This window comes from Salmo salar, chromosome 11, assembly GCF_965601325.2.
Source record: "Salmo salar chromosome 11, fSalSal1, whole genome shotgun sequence".
NCBI lineage: Eukaryota > Metazoa > Chordata > Actinopteri > Salmoniformes > Salmonidae > Salmo > Salmo salar.
The window spans coordinates 8,652,435-8,677,915 of record NC_138301.1 but is presented as its reverse complement, the minus strand read 5'-3'; the positions used below and the strand labels follow the sequence as shown (position 1 = coordinate 8,677,915).

The following is a 25,481-nucleotide window of genomic DNA, read 5'->3' as shown; positions in this document are numbered from 1 at the left end:
TCTACCTTCCTCCTCTCCGATAGGGACAGTGTAAAGCTTTCTTTCTCAGACAGTCACTCTCCTGCTCTCTTTTCTGCACTAGCACAATCACAGTTGCGCTGCTCCGCCGTCACCTTGAGCAGTCCTGCTAGAGCATTGGCGCAGAGAAACGTACACCCACAGACAGATGGACACACACGAACACACACAATAGGTCCAGTGTTTGCTCTCCTGGCCCCTGGACTGTGGCCGTCAGGGGGATCAGCTTTAAGCTCTGTACCTGCTAGAGACGCACTCCTTCAGCTGAGAGAGGTAGAGACAGAGGGAAGCCTGGCATACACTCAGTCCTCACTGCTTTCTCAGACAGCTGGCATACACTCTTCTTTTCCCCTCTCCAGTCAGATAAAGGAATGCCTTCTCTTCCTCTCCTCTTTTCCAGTATTTCCTGTCGCTCCCAGTTTCGCTGAGAGGCACAGCTCATGGGAATGTGTCACACTCCTCGACACTTAGTAAGAGTCCTGTCAGACAGGCAGCACACACACACACACCTCTCCCATTCCCTCTCACGCTCCCCTCCCACCCTCACTGTCATCCCAAAAATGTGGTCACAATGGTTTAGTCCCACCCCTGTAACAGAGGGACTCCCTTGCTGCCCAATGGGGTTGGCCTACAGAATCCACTCACCATCCAATGAGACGTCTTTCTTCCAGAGCTCCTGCAGACAGGGGGCGTGGCCAAGGTCCCAGGTCTTTCTTGTTCCGAACATGACCGCAGGGCTGAGCAAAGCACTGGGTCTCTGGACCGGCTAGAGAGAGACAGAGAGACAGCGTGAGATAGAAAGACAGATACTGTACATTTACATTTTTGTAATTTAGCAGACACTCTTATACAGAGCGACTTACATACTGAGCCACCGTGGGAGTCGAACCCAGAACCCTGGCGTTGCAAGCGCCATGCTCTACCAACTGAGCTACATCATATTATATACACAGAGAGAGAAAGACATGAGCGATAGCTTCCCTGTGTTATAATTTCATTGCTATTATTGATTTAATTAGGTTCTCTCTTTAGCAATATAAGATAACGACTTGTCATGCCAATAAAGCTTATTGAAAGTAACTGAAAGAGAGAAATGTCACTGAAAGAGAGAAAAAGACTGACAGCACGGTATGAGAGCAATAGGAAAGAGGAGAAAGAGCGCGTGCGCACGTGTGCGTGTGTGTGTGTGCATGCATCTGTTTACACAGTGGGAACAGCCTTCAGAGTTCATGATGAAACACAGGAGAAATTAGAAAGAGATGGACAACATTCCTGCATGACTGACAGTCACATTCACAGCCGATACTGGGTTGTTTTCATTTTTCAGACACCATTTACTCCAAACGGAAAACGTTTTGCAACTATTGGCCAATTTCAGGAAGGTCCCGCCCTGTTTCATTCTGTTTGCTTCCGATAGGTTCAGCTTGGTTCCTAGTGAATACACCCCTGGTAACCAGTTACCTGTTTAATATAGCCACACTGGATACACGAATACTGATCTGGACCCGGTTTCCCAATAGCGATGGAACATAAGCTTACGAGTGTTATAACGATGCATCGTTCCTATAATGCCAAATAACTCATATGCATTTCTCAAAACACCACGTAGGGAGAACTTTCAAAGTGTGTCGATACTGATAGGAATGAAAAAAAAAAAAATGCAGCACTGCTCTCGGATCAGCTTTCTCCATTCAAATGTTACCTTAACATTGGGAATTATTCCACAATACTGACAACGGATCAGCTCCTAGAGAGATATGATCACCTACAGTTCCCTTTAGAAAGTATTCACACCCCTTGACTTTTTCCACATTTTGTTGTGTTACAGCCTGAATTTAAAAGTGATTAAATTGAGATTGTAGGCCAGTGACAAAACACACAATACCTCATAATGTCTAATGGGAATAATGTTTTTAGACATTTTTACAAATGAGTACAGATTTTCTTAACAAGTCAAATAACTCACTGTGTACAATCATTTTTAATAACTACCTAATCTCTGTACCCCACACATACAATTATCTGCAAGGTACCTCAGTCGAGCAGTGAATTTCAAAACAGATTCAACCACAAAGACCAGGGAGGTTTTCCAATGCCTCGCAAAGAAGGGAATCGATTGGTAGAGGAGTAAAATCTTAAAAGCAGACATTGAGTAAGTTTACATGCACACTAATAATTTGATATTAAACTGATTATGGCAGTAGGCAGATTATGCAATATTCATGTAAACACCTTGCTCTGCTTATTTTCAATTGGCATAAGGTCAAAAATTAAAAAAAAGTGAGCATACACCGATTAAAACACCCAGATTTCTTAGCAATCTTTCGAATTACTAGGACATGTAAATACCTTAATTGGCTCTCCAGCAGTGTATTTGATCTGGACATGTGCAAGCGCCAGCCAAGTGAGCCTCTCTCTTCAGCGCGACTGAAGTGTGTTCAGAACAACTGAATGTATGCATCTTAGAAGTAGTTTTCACATAAACTTTATATGTCCGACCTCAGAATCAAATATGCTTCCCAAAATGAACATATTCAATGTGGTAGAGCTTTTATTTTGATTGGCGATTTTCTGCCATAGCCTAATTTCTGATGTGTCCATGTAAAAAGGATTATTAGGGAAATCGTTCTTCTTGGAAACCATGTAAACGTTTTAATCTAATCATCAAATTATTGTGTGCATGTAGCAACACTCATTGAATATCTCTGAGCATGGTGAAGTTATTAATTACACGTTCGATGGCGTATCAATTCACCCAGTCACTACAAAAATACAGGCATCCTTCCCAATTCTGTTGCCGGAGAGGAAGGAAACCACTCAGGGATTTCACCATGAGGCCAATGGTGACTTTAAAACAGTTACAGAGTTTAATGGCTGTGATAGGAGAAAACTGAGGATGGATCAACAACATTCAGTGGTGGAAAAAGTACCCAAATTGTCATACTTGAGTAAAAGTAAAGATCCCTTAATAGAAAATGACTACTAAAAAAGTAAAAGTCACCCAGTAAAATACTAACGTCAGTAAAAGTATTCGGTTTTAAATACACTTAAGTATCAAAAGTAAAAGTATGAATCATTTCAAACTCCTTATATTAAGCAAACCAGACCGCCCAATTTTTTTTATATTTGTATTTATTTACGGCTAGCCAGGGACACAAACACTCAGACATAATTTACAAACGAAGCATTTGTGTTTAGTGAGTCCGCCAAATCAGAGGCAGTAGGGATGACCAGGGATGTTCTCTTGATAAGTGTATGAATTGGACCATTTTCTGTTCTGCTAAGCAGTCAAAATATAACAAGTACTTTTGGGTGTCAGGGAAAATGTATGGAGTAAAAAGTACATTATTTTATTTTGGAATGTAGTGAAGTAAAAGTAGTCAAAAATATATAAAGTAAAGCTACCCCAAAAAACGACTTAAGTAGTACTTTAAAGTATTACTTCACCACTGACAACATTGTAGTTACTCCACAATACTAACCTAATTGAAAAACATATTCCAAAACATGCATCCTATTTGCAACAAGGCACTAAAGTAAACTGCAAAAAATGTGGCAAAGCAATTCACTTTTTGTCGTGAATATAAAGTATTGAATTTTCCCCAAGCATAACATCACATTACAGAGTATTATTCTCCGTATTTTTCAAGCATAGTGGTGGCTGCATCATGTTATGGGTATGCTTGTAACAGTTAAGGACTGGAGAGTTTTTCAGGATAAAAAATAAACAGAATGAGGCTAAGCAAAGGCTAAATCTTAGAGGAAAACCTGGTTCATTCTGCTTTCTACCAGACACAGATGAATTCACCTTTCAGCAGGACAATAACCTAAAACACAAGGCTAAATCTACTCTGGAGTTGCTTATCAAGATAGGAGTGAATGTTCGAGGGGCAAAGTTGCAGTTTTGACTTAAATCTAGTTGAAAATCTATGGAAAGACCTAAAAGTGGTTGTACAGCAATTTGACAGAGCTTGAATACTTTTTTAAAGAATAAATGGGAAAATGTTACACAATCCAGGTGTGGAACGCTGTTATAGACTTACCCAGAAAGACTCACAGCTGTAATTGCTACCAAAAGTTGCTTCTACAAAGTATCAACTCAGGGGTGTGAATACTTACAGTACCAGTCAAAAGTTGGGACACACCTACTCATTCAAGGGTTTTTCTTGATTTTTTAAAAACGATTTTCTACATTGTAGAATACAGAGAAAATCAAAACTATGCAATAACACAATCAAAAAAAGTGTTAAACAAATCAAAATATATTTTATATTTGAGATTCTTCAAAGTAGCCACCCTTTGCCTCGATGACAGCTTTGCACACTCTTGGCATTCTCTCAACCAGCTTCATGAGGTAGTCACCTGGAATGCATTTCAATTAAGAGGTGTGCCTTGTTAAAAGTTAATTTGTAGAATTTCTTTCCTTCATAATGCGTTTGAGCCAATCTGTTGTGGTATACAGAAGATGGTCTTTTTACCAAATAGGGCTAAGTCCATATTATGGCAAGAACAGCTCAAATAAGCAAATAGAAAAAGGCAATAATTTAAGACATGAAGGTCAGCCAATCTGGAACATTTCAAGAACTTTCAAAGTTTCTTCAAGTGCAGTCGCAAAAACCATCAAGCGCTATGATGAAACTGGCTTTCATGAGGACCATCACAGGAAAGGAAGACCCAGTGTTACCTCTGCTGCAGAGAATAAGTTCATTAGAGTTACCAGCCCAAATAAATACTTCACAGGGTTCAAGTAACAGACATTAGACTGGTGGAAATCTGTCCTTTGGTCTGAGTCCAAATTTGAGATTTTTGGTTCCAACCGCCGTGTCTTTGTGAGACGCAGATTAGGTGAAAAGATGATCTCCACATGTGTGGTTTCCAACGTGAAGCATGGAGGAGGTGGTGTGATGGTGCTTTGGTGGTGACACTTGATTTATTTAGAATTCAAGGCACACTTAACCAGCATGGCTACCACAGCAATCTGTAGCGATACGCCATCCCATCTGGTTTGCGCTTAGTGGGAGTATCATTTGTTTTTCAACAGGACAATGACCCAACACACCTCCAGGCTGTGTAAGGGGTATTTGACCAAGAAGGAGAGTGATGGAGTGCTGCATCAGATGACCTGGCCTCCACAATCAGCACACCTCAACCCAATTCAGATGGTTTGGGATGAGTTGGACCGCAGAGTGCAGGAAAAGCAGCCAATAAGTGCTTAGAATATGTGGATACTACTTCAAGACTTGGAAAAGCATTCCAGGTGAAGCTGGTTGAGAGAATGCCAAGCGTGTGCAAAGCTGTCATCAAGGCAATGGGTGACTACTTTGAAGAATCTAAAATATATTTGGATTTGTTTAACAGTTTTTTGGTTACTACATGATTCCATATGTGTTATTTCATACTTTAACGTCTTCACTATTATTGTACAATGTAGAAAAGAGTAAAAATACAGAAAAACCCTTGAATGAGTAGGTGTGTCCAAACTTTTGACTGGTACTGTATGAGGTTTTTGCAAAAAAATGCGGTTTTTGCATTTTATTTTCAATAAATCAGCAAAAATGTCTAAAAACACATTTTCACTTCGTCATTATGGGGTACTGTGTGTAGATGATGGGTGAGAACACAAAATGCGGAATAAGTCAACAGGTATGAATACTTTCTGAAGGCATTGTATTTGGCTGCAAATATTGAGAGGGCTTATTCTAGCCTAATGCACCAAATCACAGATATTGCACATCATTGAGCACATGTTATATATCATGAAATACACTGAGTGTACAAAACATTAGGAGCAGGTGTGCTCCTTCAATGACCTAGACTGACCAGGTGAATCGAGGTGAAAGCTATGATTCCTTATGTCACTTGTTAAATCCACTTCAAATCAGTGTAGATGAAGGGGAGGATACGGGTTAAAGAAGAACTTTGACATGGATTGAGACATGGATATTCTGAGGCAGTCGGTAAATAAACTTTAAAAACAATGGTTTTGGGAAATAGCTCGGAGATTTAACGATGCTCCTTTGAAGGTTGTAACGAACTTAGCCTTAAGACGCTTTTTGGAAACTGGGCCCTGGTTGGCTAAGTTCATCGTTAGAACCTTCGTAGGAGCATTGTTAAATCTGTTTCCCAAAACCATCATTATTAACGTTGCACTTGAGGCCGCTCGTAATCTAACACCTGCCTCAGTCAGGCCACTTGTAGAACAGCCAACATGCTGACCAAATCGGAACCGAGCGTGCGTCCGCATGGGCCATTGAACGCACGTTAATTTTGTTCACCCACATCAGAAGCGATCAGGTCACGCAAGTTGAAATATCAAAACAAACTCTGAACCAATTATATTAATTTGGGGACATGTCAAAAAGCATTAAACATTTATGTCAATTTAGCTAGCTAGCTTACTGTTGCATTGGGTTGTTATTTTACTAGAAATGCACAAGGTCCACTATTCCGACAATTGATCCACAGATAAAAACGGTAAACAGAATTCATTTCTCATCATCTCTCCTCCTTCAGGCTTGTTTTTACTTCATATGGAGGTTGGCAACCAACTTTACAGTGCATTACTACAACCGACTGGAGTGCGGACCTCAGTTCATCTTTCAATCACCCACGCGGTTATATGCTCCTAAAAAATCAATGAGATGGGAGAGGCCGGACTTCCAGCGCATTGAGCGTCACAAATGGAACTCATTTCTATGTTAGCGCCTGGCCACGCAGACGCGCGCGAGCAGTTAGCGACCATTCCAACGACGCAATTAGCGACCGTTCTCTCTGTGTGGTGTTACATCTTCGGCAGTTGTAGGAAAGATGAATCGTTAAAAAAAAAAAAAACACTTGTAAACCTAAGTACCATCGATATCGGGAAACCGGGCCCTGGACAGTTGGAGGTTAGGTAGCACATTCAAGTACTGTACTGCATGTGGCAATGACATCGGGACATTGGCCTTAACGAAATACCTGTTTTTATTTTTATTTAACCTTTGTCAGGCCATTCTGGTGGCTCCATCACCACCCCAGTCCCAAATGGACCAGATCATCATCCTATTCCGTCACCCCACTGCCTTCCAGACTCTCCCTGGTCCTGATCCCTGGTCTGAGCTGGGGCACGAGGGTCAAGCAAATCAGATTATACAGGACTGACCTCAAACTGCTCAATACTGACCAATAACATTATACCGACAGTGATGACCAGTTTACAGCTCACAGCCCCACACAGACTGGTCCGACCTTAAAGCAATCAGCGAAAGAGTAAGAGTCAAGACAGGCACACGCACGCTACATTACACCACATCCACAATAGCCTACACTGAGCAGTTAAACACATTACCCAATACTAAACTGTCTCTTCAACTCTATATTCCATGTTGTACTACACCACCACACAAACACAGCAATACAATACTATTCAACTAAGGTATACATAACACTCCCACCACACACACAAGCCACCAACGCATTACTCGACACTATTCAACTCTATTCAAGCTACACATTAGAGGGGGATACAATACATGTGAATGCACCCAGTGTGTAAATATAGCAATGCCTGCACAAAGAACCTTGCAGAAACGTCAAACTCACACCTGCGTGTGGTTGGTGAGTCCCATGATTGTGTGAATCTGTGACCACTGAAGAGAGTCATTGTCATGGATCATGTGGTCAGTCTGGTTCAGCCCGTGTGTGTGTGTTTTTGTATTGACCATAACCCAGAGTTGACCGTTCTGTCGGAGAGGTGGTGGGTCAGCAGGTCCAGTCCAGAGCCGTTGTATTAGCTCGTCTAATCTCGCACAGCGGGAAGTTCCCCAAAGTACTGTACACACAGTTCCTTGTGTTCTATTGTACACAAAGTATTCAGCAAGTGTGTGTGTTCATCAATGTTCTGTTTGTTGTACTGTTTACCACAGCAGAATATCCAGAACAGAGTTTTACCGTACAAAAGGTCCTCAGAGTTCTTCACCAAAGTGCTACAATAGCCACAGTACTATACTAAGTTCTGTCCTTGGTCCAAACAGGGTCTAACTGGAATCCAGAGCCCATGGATGGATCTCAAGTCTGATGGGTCTTCCTTTCCTCTCCTCATCTTATTTCCTTCATGTACACTGATGTGATGAAACCGGACAGCTAAAAGAAAATGCCTAATCTACGGAGTTGCTGTCACCAGTCATGCGTCTTCAGGTCAGACTACGGAGACGCACCAAATGAACTGGACCATACTCTGGGCCTCCATCTACCCTCCCATAGTGTGTGTATATCAGCCTTTACCTTCACTCTATACATATGCCTGAGAACCAACCCTGTGTCCCTGAATGAAACCATACCCTTTGTGCGACTCCGAAGGGAATGTGGTCCTGTGTGTAGTAGTGGTCTTTGTCTCGATCTCGGTCGAGCCAGTGTTTGTTGATCAGAGATCCCATCCAGCCAATCATCCTGCCTGCCCCTTAGCCCCTTGCCCTTGCGGCAGTCACCCTCCTAAAGCCAGAACAACAGACACACAGTACCATGTGACCATTCTTACACGCCTCGGTATTCCAAATAACCACAAATGAAATACAACGCAAACACACATGCAGCCCCTTCCCCTGATCTGGCGGCCATCATAACATCCTCACTCTACCATCTGACCACACACACACACACACACACGGTATCCACAGAAAGACATCGGTATCCGTAGCGACAGGCAGTAGCTGTTTACCAGCGGTATGGACAGGGTTAGGCCCCGCCCACAAAGACACAGGAAACGCAGAACGGACGTTGCCATTAGCCGCTGATCTAAGATCAGGTTATTTAACACCCCAACCTAACCTAAACCATTAGGCTGATTAAATAATACCTTGCTCTGTACCAGTGGTAAGAGGCAACCTCTACCTCCTACACTCATTTACCCATAATCCTTTAAACCCCACGACAGATGGCCTCCTTTATAACACATCTTCCTCTGAGGAGAAGGATCCCGTTGTCCCTAGTCACAGATCTAGGATCAGATCTATCTTCAAATCCTAGCTTTTAGCATTAGGGGGGAATCCAAAACTGACCTTGGAGCAAGAACATCATCATTGGGAAGACTGGGGTGGTCACTTTAGGGATTTTGTCCTCACTTGCCTCCCCTTGTCCACCCCGACCCACTGTTTCTCCCCCTATGACTGCAGGAGAAAGATGGGTGGCCTTCAATCTTTGCTTCCTTCCCTCCCTCCCTCACCTAATTTCCACTCTTTCTACTCTCTGTATTCACAGCAAACTATAACATCCCCGACACTTTGCTTAGACGGTAGTGCCAGCAAAATGAAAAGCAATCTCATTACTACAAAGCTCCAGTGAGCTCAGACACCCCCTGTGGCTTTTCCTAGGTAGTAGAAAAGGAGTCTGTAGAGGCAAGGTAATGTGATATCATTGTGTAGATCTGTGGTTAAAACAAACATTTACACTGAGCTTGTGATACAGTATAGAGTTGTGGGTGCCTTTTTGCTTCATGCAGTTCTCTGCCAGCCCCATATGGGTTGGAAATAAAAAGAGTAAAGTCATTCAGCTAATCTAGATATTTACTGCTTCCAAGGTATTGTCCTCACAGAAACATACACGCACGCCTGACGCTTGTCAAGTTTCTAGGTTACCACAGTGACCACGCTCCGCATGGTCCGTTGAGCACAAGGCATGGTGTGTAGGATATGGTTACACTCTCCTGTCGGCACTCTGCCTTCTATAGTATCAGCTGTCTACTCTATGCACCAGGAATACTGCAAAAACAACATGGCCCTAGTACAGTTGGTGATATCAATGTGTTTGTGTGGGAGACTAATGTTGAGGAACAGGGGGAGGACAGGAGGGGCTGACTAGCTGTGATATACTGTGAGGAGCTACTGTTGCACGTTCTCCCCCCCCCCCCCCCTCCTACTCTATGCTAGTGAGGCTAAGCTAGCATTTAGCCTCACTCTGCTAAAGCAGAGCATTCTAATAGTTGATGACAGCACAGAGGAAGGGCTTAGCATAAAGCAGAGAGGATATGATGAGAACCCCCCCCCCGCCTCCCTCTCCCTCTTATTATTTGTATATCCCTCCCTCAAGTATTTTCGGCCCTCTTATCGCTCTCCTTCCATTTGAGTGTATCCTCCGAGTATCCCTCTACAGTATGTGAATCTAACCAGTTAAGACTCTCAGCTCTACCAGCTAACCTGCAATCCACTACTGCCTATACAAAACAGTTCAAATTGATAAACTATCAAACAATAATATCTCTATACAGTCCTCTAACTAGCACAATGAAAAAATACAAATAAGTATTCAGACCCTTTGCTATGCGACTCGTAATTGAGCTCAGGTGCATCCGGTTTTCATTGATTCTCCCTGAGATGTTTCTACAACTTGATTGGAGTCCACCTGGGGTATAATTCAATTGATTGGACATGATTTGGAAAGGCACACACCTGTCCATATAAGGTCCTACAGTTGACAGTGCATGTCAGAGCAAAAACCAAGCCATGAGGTCGAAGGAATTGGCCGCAGAGCTCCGAGATAGGATTGTGTCGAGGCACAGATCTGGGGAAGGGTACCAAAAACATTCTACAGCATTGAAAGTCCAAGAACACAGTGGCCTCCAAGTTTGGAACCACCAAGACTCTTTCTAGAGCTGGCCGCCCGGCCAAACTGAGTAATCGGGGAAGAAGGGTCTTGGTCAGGGAGGTGACCAAGAACCCGGTGGTCACTGACAGAGCTCCAGTTCCTCTGTGAAGATGGGAGGAACTTCCAGAAGGACAACCATCTCTGCAGCACTCCACCAATCAGGCCTTTATGGTAGAGCGGCAAGACGGAAGCCACTCCTCAGTAAAAGGCACATGACAGCCCTCTTGGAGTTTGCCAAAAAGGCACCTAAAGGACTCTCAGACCATGAGAAACAAAATTCTCTGGTCTGACGAAACCAATATTAAACTCTTTGGCCTGAATGCCAAGCGTTACGTCTGGAGGAAACTTGACACCATCCCTACAGTGAAGCATGGTGGTGGCAGCATCATGCTGTGGGGATGTTTTTCCAGCGGCAGGGACTTGGAGACTAGTCAGGATCGAGGGAACGATGAATGGAGCAAAGTACAGAGCGATCCTTGGTGAAAACCTGCTACAGAGCACTCAGGACCTCAGACTGGGGCGAAGGTTCACCTTTCAACAGGACAACAACCCTAAGAACATAGCCAAGACAACGCAGGAATGGCTTCAGGACAAGTATCTGAATGTTCTTGAGTTGCCCAGCCAGAGCCCGGACTTGAACATCTCTGACAGAGCTTGAGAGAATCTGCAGAGAAGAATGGGAGAAACTCCCCAAATACAGGTGTGCCAAGCTTGTAGCTTCATACCCAAGAAGACTTGAGGGTGTAATCGCTGCCAAAGGTGCTTCAACAAAGTACTGAGTAAAGCTTCTGAATACTTATGTAAATGTGATATTTCATAATCTTTTTCTAAAAAAAACAGTTTTTGCTTTGTCATTATGGGCTATTGTGTGTAGATTGATGAGGGGAAAAAACAATTTAATTAATTTTAAATAAGGCTGTAACGTAACAAAATGTGGAAAAAGTCAAGGGGTCTGAATACTTTCCGAATCCACTGTAAGTAAATATATATACACACTACCGTTCAAAAGTTTGGGGTCACTTAGAAATGTCCTTGTTTTCCATGAAATCATACAATAAATTAGTTGCAAAATGAATAGGAAATATAGTCAAGACGTTGATAAGATTATAAATAATGATTTTTAATTGAAAAAAATTGTGTCCTTCAAACTTTGCTTTCATCAAAGAATCCTCCATTTGTAGCAATTACAGCCTTGCAGACCTTTGGCATTCTAGTTGTCAATTTGTTGAGAGATTGCACCCCATGCTTCCTGAAGCACCTCCCACAAGTTGGATTGGCTTGATGGGCACTTCTTATGTACCATACGGTCAAGCTGCTCCCACAACAGCTCAATAGGGTTGAGATCCAGTGACTGTGCTGGCCACTCCATTATAGACAGAATACCAGCAGACTGCTTCTTCCCTAAATAGTTATTGCATTTGCAACACCGCCTAGAAGGCCAGCATCCCGGAGTTGCCTCCTCACTGTTGACGTTGAGACTGGTGTTTTGCGGGTACTATTTAATGAAGCTGCCAGTTGAGGACTTGTGAGGCATCCGTTTCTCAAACTAGACACTAATGTACTTGTCCTCTTGCTCAGTTGTGCAACGGGGCCTCCCACTCCTAATTCTATTCTGGTTAGAGCTGTTCTGTGAAGGGAGTAGTACACAGCGTTGTACGAGATCTTCAGTTTCTTTGCAATTTCTCTCATGGAATAGCCTTCAATTCTCAGAACAAGAATAGGCTGACGAGTTTCAGAAGAAAGTTCTTAGTTCCTGGCCCTTTTGAGCCTGTAATCGAACCCACAAATGCTGATGCTCCAGATACTCAAATATTCTAAAGAAGGCCAGTGTTATTGCTTCTTTAAATCCTCACAACAGCTTTCAGCTGTGCTAACATAATTACAAAAGGGTTTTCTAATGATCAATTAGCCATTTAAAATGATAAACTTGGATTAGTTAACACAACGTGCCATTGGAACACAGGAGTGATGGTTGGTGATAATGGGCCTCTGTACACCTATATACGTAGATATTCCATATAAATATCAGCTTCTTCCAGCTACAATAGTCATTTACAACATTAAAAATGTCTACACTGTATTTCTGATCAATTTGATGTTATTATAATGGACCAACAATTTGCTTCGCTTTCAAAAACAAAGAAATTTCGAAGTGACCACAAACTTTTGAACGGTAGTGTGTGTGTGGAGATATATATATAAAAAACTCAGCTAAAAAAGAAACATCCCTTTTTCAGGACCCTGTCTTTCAAAGATAATTCGTAAAAATCAAAATAACTTTACAGATCTTCATTGTAAAGGGTTTAAACACTGTTCCCATGCTTGTTCAATGAACCATAAACAATTAAAGAACATGGACCTGTGGAACGGTCGTTAAGACAAACAGCTTACAGACGGTAGGCAATTAAGGTCACAGTTATGAAAACTTAGGACACTAAAGAGGCCTTTCTACTGACTCTAAAAAACACCAAAAGAAAGATGCCCATCGTCCCTGCTCATCTGCGTGAACATGCCTTAGGCATGCTGCAAGGAGAAATGAGGACTGTGGATGTGGCCAGGGCAATAAAGTGCAATGTCCGTACTGTGAGATGCTTAAGACAGCGCTACAGGGAGACCGGACAGACAGCTGATCGACCTCTCAGTGGTAGACCATGTGTAACAACACCTGCACAGGATCGGTACATCCGAACATCACACCTGCGGGACAGGTTCAGGATGACAACAACAATTGCCGAGTTACACCAAGAAAGCACAATCCCTCCATCAGTGTTCAGACTCCGCAAAAAAGGCTGAGAGAGGCTGGACTGAGGGCTTGCAGGTCTGTTTTAAGGTAGGTCCTCACCAGACATCACCGGCAACGTCACCTATGGGTACAAACCCACCGTCGCTGGACCAGACAGGACTGGCAAAAAGTGCTCTTCACTGACGAGTCGTGGTTTTGTCTCACCAGGGGTGATGGTCAGATTTGCGTTTATCGTCGAAGGAATGATCGTTACACCAAGGCCTGTACTCTGGAGCGGGATCGATTTGGAGGTGGAGGGTCCGTCATGGTCTGGGGCGGTGTGTCACAGCATCATCGGACTGAGCTTGTTGTCATTGCAGGCAATCTCAATGCTGTGTGTTACAGGGAAGACAGGCTCATCCTGACATGACCCTCCAACATGACAATGCCACAAGCCATACTTCTCGTTCTGTGCATGATTTCCTGCAAGACAGGAATGTCAGTGTTCTGCCATGGCCAGCGAAGAGCCCAGATCTCAATCCCATTGAGCACGTCTAGGGCCTGTTGGATCGGAGGGTGAGGGCTAGGGCCATTCCCCCCCAGAAATGTCCGGGAACTTGCAGGTGCCTTGGTGGAAGAGTGGGGTAACATCTCTCAGCAAGAACTGGCAAACCTGGTGCAGTCCATTAGGAAGAGATGCACATCAGTACTTAATGGCCACACCAGATACTGACTGTTACTTTTGATTTTTACCCCCATCTTTGTTCAGGGACACATTATTCAATTTCTGTTAGTCACATGTGTGTGGAACTTGTCAGTTTGTCTCAGTTGTTGAATCTTGTTATGTTCAAACAAATATTTACACGTTAAGTTTGCTGAAAATAAACGCAGTTGACAGTGAGAACGTTTATTTTTTTGGCTGAAAGAGTTATATACACACACACACACACACACACACGTGGACAACCCTTCAAATTAGTGGATTCGGCTATTTTCAGCCACAGCCGTTGCTGACAGGTGTAAAAAAGTGAACACGCATCCATGCAATCTCCATAGACAAACATTGTCAGTAGAATGGTCTTACTGAAGAGCTCACTGACTTTCAACGTGGCACCGTCATCTAAAAATCATCCGTCCTCGGTTGCAACACTCACTACCGAGTTCCAAACTGGCTCTGAAAGCAGCGTCAGCCCAAGAACTGTTCGTTGGGAGTTTAATTAAATGGGTTTCCATGGTCGAGCAGCCGCACACAAGCCTAAGATCACCATGCGCAATGACAAGTGTCGGCTGAAGTGGTGTAAAGCTCGCTGCCATTGGACACCGGCGCAGTGGAAAAGCGTTCTCTGGAGTGATGAATCACACTCACCATCTGGCAGTCCGACAGACAAATCTGGGTTTGGCGGATGCCAGCAGAACCCCACATGCCCCAATGCATAGTGCCAACTGTAAAGTTTGGTGGAGGAGGAATAATGGTCTGGGGCTAGGCCCCTTAGTACCAGCGAAGGGAGATCTTAACGCTACAGCATACAATGACATTCTAGATGATTCTATGCTTCCAACTTTATTTCAACAGTTTGGGGAAGGCCCTTTCCTGTTTCAGCATGACAATGACCCCGTGCAAAAAGCGGGGTCCATACAGAAATGGTTTGTCGAGTTCGGTGTGGAAGAACTTGACTGACCTGCACAGAGCCCTGTACTCAACCCCATCTAACACCTTTGGGATGAATTGGAACGCCGACTGTGAGCCAGGCTTAATCGCCCAACATCAGTGCCTGATATCACTAATGCTCTTGGGGCTGAACGGAAGCAAGTCCCCGCAGCAATTTTCCAACATCTAGCGGAAAGCCTTCCCAGAAGAGTGTGGGCCGTTATAGCAGCAAAGGGTGGACCAATTCTACATTAATGTCCATGATTTTAGAATGAGATGTTCGACGAGCATGTGTCCACATACTTTTGGTCATGTAGTGAGTGAGCGAGTGATCGATCTATCATTTCCAAAATCATGGACATTAATGTAGAATTGGTCCACCCTTTGCTGCTATAACAGCCCACACTCTTCTGGGAAGGCTTTCCGCTAGATGTTAGAAAATTGCTGTGGGGACTTGCTTCCGTTCAGCCAGGAGCGTTAGTGATGTCGGGCTATTAGGCCTGGCTCACAGTCGGTGTTCCAATTCATCCCAAAGGTGTTCGATGGGGTTGAGTACAGAGCTCTGTGCAGGCCAGTCAAATTCTTCCACACCGATCTCTAGCTAGATAGATACACACACAGTTGAAGTCAGAAGCTTACATACACCTTAGCCAAATACATTTAAATTCAGTTTTTCATAATTCCTGACATTTAAATCAGAGTAAAAATCCCTGTCTTAGGTCAGGATCACCACTTTATTTTAAGAATGTGAAATGTCTAAATAATAGTAGAGAGAATGATTTATTTCAGCTTTTATTTCTTTCATCACATTCCCAGTGGGTCAGAAGTTTACATACACTCAATTAGTATTTGGTAGCATTGTCTTTAAATTGTTAAACTTGGGTCAAATGTTTCGGGTAGCCTTCCACAAGCTTCCCACAATAAGTTGGGTGAATTTTGGCCCATTCCTCCTGACAGAGCTGGTGTAACTGAGTCAGGTTTGTAGGCCTCCTTGCTCGCACACACTTTTTCAGTTCTGCCCACAAATTTTCTATAGGATTGAGGTCAGGGCTTTGTGATGGCCACTCCAATACCTTGACTTTGTTGTTCTTAAGCCATTTTGCCACAACTTTGGAAGTATGCTTGGGGTCATTGTCCATTTGGAAGACCCATTTGCGAGCAAGCTTTAACTTCCTGACTGATGTCTTGAGATGTTGCTGTCATGATGCCATCTATTTTGTGAAGTACACCAGTCCCTCCTGCAGCAAAGCACCCCCACAACATGATGCTGCCACCCCCGTGCTTCACGGTTGGGATGGTGTTCTTCGGCTTGCAAGCCTCCCTTTTTCCTCCAAACATAACGATGGTCATTATGACCAAACAGTTCTTTTTTTATTTCATCAGACCAGAGGACATTTCTCCAAAAAGTACGATCTTTCTCCCCATGTGCCGTTGCAAACTGTAGTCTGGTTTTTGTATGGTGGTTTTGGAGCAGTGGCTTCTTCCTTGCTGAGCGGCCTTTCAGGTTACAACTCCAACTGACTCAAATTATGTCAATTAGCCTATCAGAAGCTTCTAAAGCCATGACATCATTTTCTGGAATTTTCCAAGCTGTTTAAAGGCACAGTCAACTTAGTGCATGTAAACTTCTGACCCACTGGAATTGTGATACAGTGAATTGTAAGTGAAATAATCTGTCTGTAAACAGTTGTTGGAAAAATTACTTGTGTCATGCACAAAGTATAGTTTGTTAACAATAAATTTGTGGAGTGGTTGAAAGATGAGTTTTAATGACTCCAACCTAAGTGTATGTTAACTTCCGACTTCAACTGTATGTATGAACAGATGCTGTGTGGATGAATGATGATCTCTGCATGTGTATTTCCCACTGTAAAGCATGGAGGAGGAGGTGTTATGGTGTGGTGGTGCTTTACTGGTGACACGGTCTATGATTTATTTAGAATTCATGGCACACTTAACCAGCATGGCTACCACAGCAATCTGCAGCGATACGCCATCCCATCTCGTTTGGGCTTAGTGGGACTATCATTTAGTTTTTTCAACAATGACCCAACACACCTCCTGGCTGCGTAAGAGCTATTTGACCAAGAAGTAGTGTGATGGAGTGCTGCATCAGATGACCTGGCCTCCACATTCCCCCAATCTCAACCCAATTGAGATGGTTTGGGATGAGTCGGAGTGAAGGTGAAGAGTGAAGGAAAAGCAGCTAACAAGTGCTCAGCTTATGTGGGAACTCCTTCAAGACTGTCGGAAAAGCATTCCAGGTGAAACTGGTTGAGAGAATGCCAAGAGTGTGCAAAGCTGTTATCAAGGCAACGGGTGGCTATTTGAAGAATCACAAATATAAACTATATTTTGATTTGTTTAACACTTGTTTGGTTACTACATGATTCCATATGTGTTATTTCATAGTTTTGATGTCTTCACTATTATTCTACAATGTAGAAAATAGTCAAAATAAAATAAAAACCCTTGAATGAGTAGGTGTGCCCAAACTTTTAACTGGTACTGTATGAGTGACATGTATGTTCTAATCTGCGTGATATGGTATTGTATGTGTGTGTTGAATCCGTGTTTCCCTCAGGGCTACATAGACAGAAGCTATTTGTGTCCTTCTGCTACGACAACAGGGATAGGACCATAGAATGAAAAACACCAGGCACACTAAACTTTAAATGGACTACAGTCAAAAATATTGCAAATAAACAAAAGACCGTTCATGGCTATGAAAATAGGAATAAAGAAACAGTCCACCAGTAAGCCCCTTTCCTCAGTCTCATTGTGTGGCGAGGACTTTCAGTGTAACACAGCTACAGATCCATGCACTGTCTGAGCAGGCTCTTCCTGGGAACCATAAAGCCCTGCTTATTGGAACATTCCTGACCACGGGGTTAAGGATTTGAGTTATGAAGTTTGAGTTTTAATAACAAAACACATTTCACTATGCTTTCACTGCCCTGTAAGGGGGGCTTTTGCAGACCCAATTATGAGGACTGTTTTAGTGCTCCTAGAGAGAGAGAGACAAGGGCTTTGTATCACGAACAAAGAGCTCTTTAATTTACCAGCCTATAACATACATTATTTAAACACACAGGGCTATAGGGAGTCTGACAGCACACGCTTCCTGTGGTCAGGCAGTATGTCACTGTCTAGCTCCTACTGTACAGTCAGATGGCCTGAAGCCCCCCCCCAAAAGTAGATCTTAGCAACTTGGCCTGAAAATCATCTCGATTTAAAATTTTTAAAAAAATACACACACACACACACACACACACACACACACACGATTAAATAAGCCTTCCACAACCATAAGTAATAATACAATTATTTTATGAAAATAGTTTAACCTGCTTTTTTGCAATAATTACTGATCTGGCTTTCAAGTCTATGAAAATGACATCTTTGTTACAAATTTAAACAGAACCATGCACAATGCACTAGTAATGAGCAGGTTGACTTTTATTGTCATGAGTCTTGTCCTGGAAGGCAGAACTGAGTGATTTTCTCTTAGATAGGCAATTTTGACTTTGCAGCTGGCCTATTTTGTAAAAATTCATATAAACAAAAAATGTGCTTTTTGGTCTTAAAGGGATACTTTGGGATTTTGGCAATGTAGCACTATCTACTTCCTCAGAGTCAGATGAACTCATGGATACCATTTGTATGTCTCTGCATCCAGTATGAAGGAAGTTGGAGGTAATTTCGCAAGCCAATGCCAACTACAGTTAGCACAATGGCTGGAAGTCTACGGTAACTACTTGCATGCTAGCAGTTACCTATAGACTTCCAGTCATTGCGTTGTGTCCCTTTAGTTTAAGGTTAAGCATTAGGGTTAGCAATGTGGTTAGGGTTATTAAGGTTAGGTTTTATGACTTTGTGGCTGTGCCAGCTAGGGACCACTCTGCAGAACTGCCTCCAGAACAAGATTCATGACGAAAAACACTAACCTGCTAATTATGACCAACTTCTTGTAGCAGGCATTAAGAAAATTAAAGGAATACCCCTGCCCAAAAACGATATTTTGGTATTTGTTTCATTAGTCCATTGTTTCAGCAATCAAGTTGTCAAGAAACTGCATCGTACTGGCTGTATTTCGAGAGTCAGTCTTGAGAACTGGATTGCTGACGTGCAAGACATTTTGGGACTACATCAACAATGGACTAAGGAAGCTAATACCAATAGATCGTTTTTGGGTGGAATTTCCTTTAACATACTGTAGGTCTCAAACAATCTCTCAAGCACAAGCCCACATGCTAGTGAGTAGCCAGCTAATCTATTTGCTTGATAACAAGGTAGAAAGGTTGAGCTGTTATGAATACACTCTGCTGTTCATCTCCAAACTGTTTGAACAACAAAGCCTGTTCACTTTGTTTAGATGTTGAAATCAAGTGGCCTACCTGGATAAGAAGATGCTTGCTTCACAGAATGAGAACTAGTCACCAATTCCTTATATAAATGAGTCTTTTTATGCTCATTGCACATTTATAAAAACACAGACTAGACAGCTAGCACATAAGTCTGTAGCTAAAATGCGGCTAGCGGACAAGGAGATAGACATAGCCTGAGACAGAAAGGATAGACATAGCATGCCAGACAGAGCGAGCGAGCGCAGGACTCTAACAGAAGGAATCTGCTTTCACCATGCGTCAAGTGCCAGAACCGGTCTGCTCAACATCACACAGCTCTGGGAGGTTCAGGGCTGTATTTCCTACCAACACAAACATGAATCTGAAAAAAAAACCAATGCATCAGAATAAGGTTGAGATCAATTCATCAGCACGACAACATATGGACTGGGATTACTAGATATGGGTTAACCCTTAACAAAGACAGATGGAAAAGGAGAGAATCATACCATAAAGGGACCCTCAGTCAACAACAGGGAAACGCAACACTCCAGGAAAAACAACACTATAACAGCCCTTTCTCTCCTTCTCCTGCAGTTATTCTATCCCTTTTTATTTCTCTCCGTCTAACCCAAGTGGCTACCTCTCATACCTCGCTCAACATGTCCCCCTCCTCTCTTCCCCCCTCTTTTTCTCACCCACTAATCTATTCATTCCGGTTTCTTTATCGTTAGGGTACTCACCTGCCACCCTGCGGTCTCTGTGTCCTGATCATCCCTGCATCGCTGAAGACAACATCTTTACGCGGCGGAAAAACACACACTCGCAGATCAACACACCCCCACGGCGAGAGCTCAGTCACCAGCCAGCTCCCCTTCTCCAACACCGCACCCTCTCTCTGTTCCTTAGTAACAGCAGAATCGGAGCCAGCATCATTTCACTCCTGTAGCCACCCTCATTCTTTCCCCCTCCCTTTCTCCTTCTCGCTTTCCATCTTCCAGTCCCCTCCCTCTATCGCTCCGCTGCGGAGAAATAAATATTTCAGCCACAAATGAAGCGTGGCTCTTCTCAGCGCTCTTCCCTCTGCCTGCAATATTTAACAGAGAACTGTGTGTTTGTATGTGCACGTATGCGTTTACGAAACACACCATTGCACGTCTCCTCACATCCTTTATTACTTAAAAGGCAAATGGCTCTTGTAACAAGGGCACACACACTCTGCTATTGTCCCTAAGCCATACACTTGATCCTAAGCCATACAGTGTAACTAAAAGTACACACTGAAATATGCACACACACAAAGGACATATGGTCTCTGCAATATGCACACACAAAGAACATATGGTCTCCTACGGCTGCCACTGCTCAGCGGTATTGATCCAAACAATTAGTACTGTAAATTACACCATGTGTGAGAGCTGCTTCACTGACAATTCACTAACACTCAAGCCAGAGCTCCCTCCTCACTAGAGGCTGCTGGGTAATGGAGTTTTCTAGGCCAGGTCTGTGTGACTACTCATACTGAGGTAAATGCTGGTGTGTGCGTGCGTGGGTGTATATAGAAAAACTAGCAGACACACACAGAAGGTGTTCTCTGGGTAGTCGCTGTTCCTCAGGGAATTAACGATGAAACACACTATACCTTGGCTCAGGTACCCTGCTTCATTAGCACAACATTTCCAAGGCATTATTCTAGCGTTATCAGTACACTATCAAGTTCCTGGTGTAGTTTGTCCTTTACTTATTAATCATGTTGTAGATGTTGAATGTAGAGGACATCAGATGCCTGCACAGTGACCATGCTCCCTCTGTGATAATGTTACTTACTCGAACTTCCTTAGCGTTCCCTCAAAGTCTTAGTTGTGTATCCAAAGCGTTGTTTGGGGATTTACAGGGACAAATGTCAAAATGAGGGTGATTCAGAGAGAGGGCCCTCCCTATGACCAGGAGGGTCGGGAATGGGGTTGAGAGAGACTGGGTGACTGGGTGGGGTGAAGGTAGGGCTGGGCGGTATACTGTATTTTACAATATACTGGTATTGATGCACAGAGCCATTCATTTTTTTTACTTTGCCTTCTATAACGTATTTGATTGTTTTGTTTGTTAAATGTGATATGCCGTGTGTAACGTCACCTTCATAGTTTACTTCGCTGCTTGAGTCGTCACACTCCGCTCTCTCTCTACATGCTGCTTTCCACACAGATCTATCACCACCCCGTCACTCAAGGAACACATTTCTTGTTCCTCGACGAGGCACTTGTGTTCAGTCTGCATGGTGAATGCAGCACATGCAGAAATGTTGATGGCAACAATGCTGTTTTCACCTTGCTTCTTAATATAAATCCACTAGTGTTCTATAACTACACTATAAGTTTGTGTTTCTTACATCTGCAAACAGCTAGTTTGTCTTTTCTTAGGCAGTTGGGCCTAAATATTGTTAGCCGCTAATGCTAATCGTTTGTTACCTGGCTGGCTGGCTAGCTAGCTAGCTAGCTAATAAATATACAGCCTAAAAATACCAGTGATGGTATAGACCTAAATCAGCATGTTTGTGCAACAGTATCTTCCAAATCAAAAAGGAATACGTGAAGCATGAATACGTTAGCTACATGAAGTAGCTAAGAGAAAACATTCAATGTAGCCAAAAAATTATAGGGTCCCCTAGGAAACAATTATCAACACTTTGGTTCCTACCTTGTCACAATAACCGTGGCATTTTTTCTTTGTCATGTCAAACACTGCATTCATTCTATTTCCATGATTACACCAAGTGTTTTGCTCTAAAGCGCAAGTCAAATCAGATTGTTTGCCCATGTTGTGCAGCCCTACATGGCAGTGTGGAAATTATCTCAAATGAGTGCAGGAAATGCAGAAATGTGTTTTGAAGTTGAATCACGCACTACTCATAAAGCAAATTTATAAACTTCTATTATTCAAAAACATAAAATACTCCTCATACAGTCCAATTTCTTAAAAAATAAAGAAATACCTCGATATGATATTTTGGCCATATCGCCCAGCCCTAGGTGAAGGTTATGATGTGTCATTGGACCAACAGCCAGAATTATAGCATTGTGAGGGATTAAAGCCCACTTTACCCGAAACACACAGAGCAGAGTGTGTTGCTGTCCTCAGATTAACATGGTTACATAAACAATGATCTGAATCCATTTCCCCGGAATGCAGGGACATTACGGCCCACTTTAGCATCAGCACGCAAACTGCCATTACTAATTTCTCATACCACCAATAGGTATATAGTCAGCAGGTTAGGAGGGGATTTGACTGGGCTCTTACCTCCAATGCTAATGTGGGATAATGAAAGCTAGCTACATCACAACTGTGCTATGGAACAGGTAGGTTAGAGAGGAGGGAGAAGGGAAAGAAGGATGCAGGGGGAGGGTGAAATTAAGAAAGTCAGGAGGGTGACCATTTTTTCAAAATAAGGGAGAGAAAGAGGGAAAAGGAGAGAGATAGAGGGCAGGAAAATCTATTTGGCTATACACACCCAAGTGAGAGGTAGGGAAATCGGAAATGGGCTACGGTCATCACATTCCTCACTAATGTGAACCTCAAGGTAATTGTTGGTGAACTGCCAAGGTCCATAATCACCCATAAACTACTACCCACATTCTTTCATTAGCCCAGAAAGGTTAAGACTGCTGGAGCAGCGCTTAGATTCTCTCTCCAAGTCAGTCACACAAGCACATAATTACATGAAAACTAAACCAACATGGTGCTGCTTCTCATTAAAAAGGACTTCAACATAATCTGGAATCAAATTTGAAACCTCAGGACTTCTGTACCACAATATTTATGATTGGTACTTGATTAATTAGATTGGTGCCTTATCTGTGTCTGAGGCTGGCATGGCATTACAATCATACCTGTGCCTACGTGCTGGTTTGCACATCTAGGCACACCCCCCCCCCCCCCTCCTCCTGTTCTCCTTAGCATGCCCTCACCCCATCCCTCTCTACTCCTTCCTCAAAACACCCTCTATCCCAGTCTTCCCCTCCTCTCACCTGCAATTGTTTTCTGCTGTCCGGCACATTCTCCAGGCTGCCTCCTCCGCATCCCAGCCTGCCCTGGCTGCAGCGCAGCTCCCGGTCACCTATACGTTTGTTTGTGCAGTTGCAGCCTGCAGCCTTCCTGTCTACAGCCCTCTGCCTCTTCTCCTGAGAGAGGGCTACAGTCACCCCTCTCTCCCTGGGCCCCACACCCCCTCCAAGACCTCCAGGCCCGGGGTCCCTTACCCTGCCTCCCTCCCCCAGCGGAGGGGCCTTGTCCCCAGGCAACGTGGCCCCATCTCCAGCCTCTTTGTCGCCGGGCTCCAGGGCCTTGTGTCGGCTCTTAAAGAGGCTGTGGATACTCAGTACCACCAGGGTGCAAAGCACGTACATGATCCCTCCCTGTGGAGACTGGCAGGTTGGTTCGCTCCGTTCTCCCACAAACAAGGTCTTCCTTGTTTGAATGGGACAGGAACTGTTGAAGATCCACAGGTTGTTATGATAGCTTATAAGCTGTTATGAAGGAAGGGTTCCATTGTTGTTGAGGTCTAGTTGTGAATGGCAGTCAGAGCTCCAGGCGTATCTTCTGTGGTCTGAGTCCTTGCAGAGTTGTCATCAGTTGGAGAGCTGAAGACTGAGTGCGAGAGATGGCAACAAGTGTATCCACAGCGAGAACAGTTCCAAAGTTCTGTCCTGTACTATAATGTCTGTACTGTACAATCTCTACTGCAGCCAAGTTCAAAGTTCTCCTCTGTGTTTGTTGATCCCCTGGACAATGGCAGTGCCCTAAAGCTCATCAACTGTCTGATAATCCCCAAGTCTGTTCTCTGGTCAGCAGACGGACGAGAGTGAGTGTGATCCTCAGATACACACGGTCACACACACCTGCTTTTATACCTCACCTGTGTCACCTCTGTCCCTGTGCCTCTCCTAGCCCCTCCCACTCCGAGGCTACACTTCCACAGAACTACACACATCTTTGAAACACACCCAAAAACACCACCTTTACAGTTCCTCAGAACAACAATAAGGTTTTGGACCCTGTCCTATTGTAAAGGTGATTGCTGTCTCGCTGCCAAGCCGGTGGAGCTCAGGTAACCCAAACCCACAGGAGCTGGCTCAGTCTCTCCAGGTAACTACAGACACACACCTCGTCCATCACAGAACACAGAACTAGTCGATATTAAATCTACACAAAAGTAGGATCACAAGCAGATAACTCACTCAACACACACACACACACACACACACACATCCAAAACCCTCGCACAAACATCAAACAGTGTAGGAATGTCTCTGTTGATTCATCCTCCTCTGCCCTGCTAATTTACTGGTTTTTACAGCCCAGTCCAGGATGGTGTAATTGATCAACAGGTCCAAAGTAACGCCTCTCCCATTTCCCTCTTCCTGCTGCAGACAGCCGGGGGACTGTCCCGTCCTCCCTGAAAAGTCTCTGGACAGAGAGAGGGGCGATATCTACACCTCTTCCCTTGTTCAGTCGCTCTCCATCTCTCTCCACTCATGCACCAAGTTTACTGTCCTATCATGTGCTGTTCTGCAACTCTCCAGAAAGAGAAAGTATCTTCATCCACTCTCGCTCTCACCCTCCCTCCCTGTGTTCTGTCCATCTGTCGCTGCGGGATAAGCGCTGGAATGGGACAGAGCCGGCCATGCGCTGGTGATGTAACTCATAATACACTATTGATATGGATGGATGTAAAAAGCAATATCAACTGGGTGGAAAGAGTAAACAAACAAACAAAAAAAACATTGCCACCTGCATCCGTTTGGAGTTCCACCATATCAATTCAAACTGATCTCTGGGCTCTGAGAGGCGACCTTTGTTAGTTGGTGTCCTGTATGCCTGACCGTCTTCCTGGTACGTGACAGTCCTGCACGGTAATGCCATGGCAACCGTGCAGCTATGGAACCGAGCCACAATGGGAACTGACAGTGTCGATCACGGCGGTTGAATCGTGATGCGCCGTCCAAGCTAGTCAGCGAGGTCGCTTTGTACCCAGCGGTCCTGGACACTCACAGTTGTGGTTTCCTGTTCTGTGACATACTGTAAACATGGAGTGGTTCTCTAGGCTAACATGGTCCAATGGGGACAAAGGAGA

The 25,481-nt window shown here is 43.7% G+C and overlaps 1 protein-coding gene across 7 annotated transcripts in view; it reads right to left on the bottom strand.

The window, feature by feature from the left end:
- LOC106561914 (kinesin-like protein KIFC3) overlaps positions 1-25,481 on the bottom strand; it is a 67,208-nt gene that overhangs the window by 24,084 nt on the left and 17,643 nt on the right. The window contains exons 1-3 of one of the 7 annotated variants that reach the window (XM_082957704.1): positions 20,095-21,859; positions 19,646-19,733; positions 664-784 (exon numbers count right to left, since the gene is read on the bottom strand). In XM_082957704.1, coding sequence (XP_082813830.1) covers positions 664-784; positions 19,646-19,648 — 124 coding nt within the window. In that variant the 5' untranslated portion in view covers positions 19,649-19,733; positions 20,095-21,859. Of the gene's footprint in view, positions 1-259; positions 537-663; positions 785-19,645; positions 19,734-20,094; positions 21,860-23,376; positions 24,895-25,481 lie in introns of those variants that run through there. The other 6 variants (XM_082957702.1, XM_014126275.3, XM_082957703.1 and 3 more) reach the window with 6 other exon arrangements.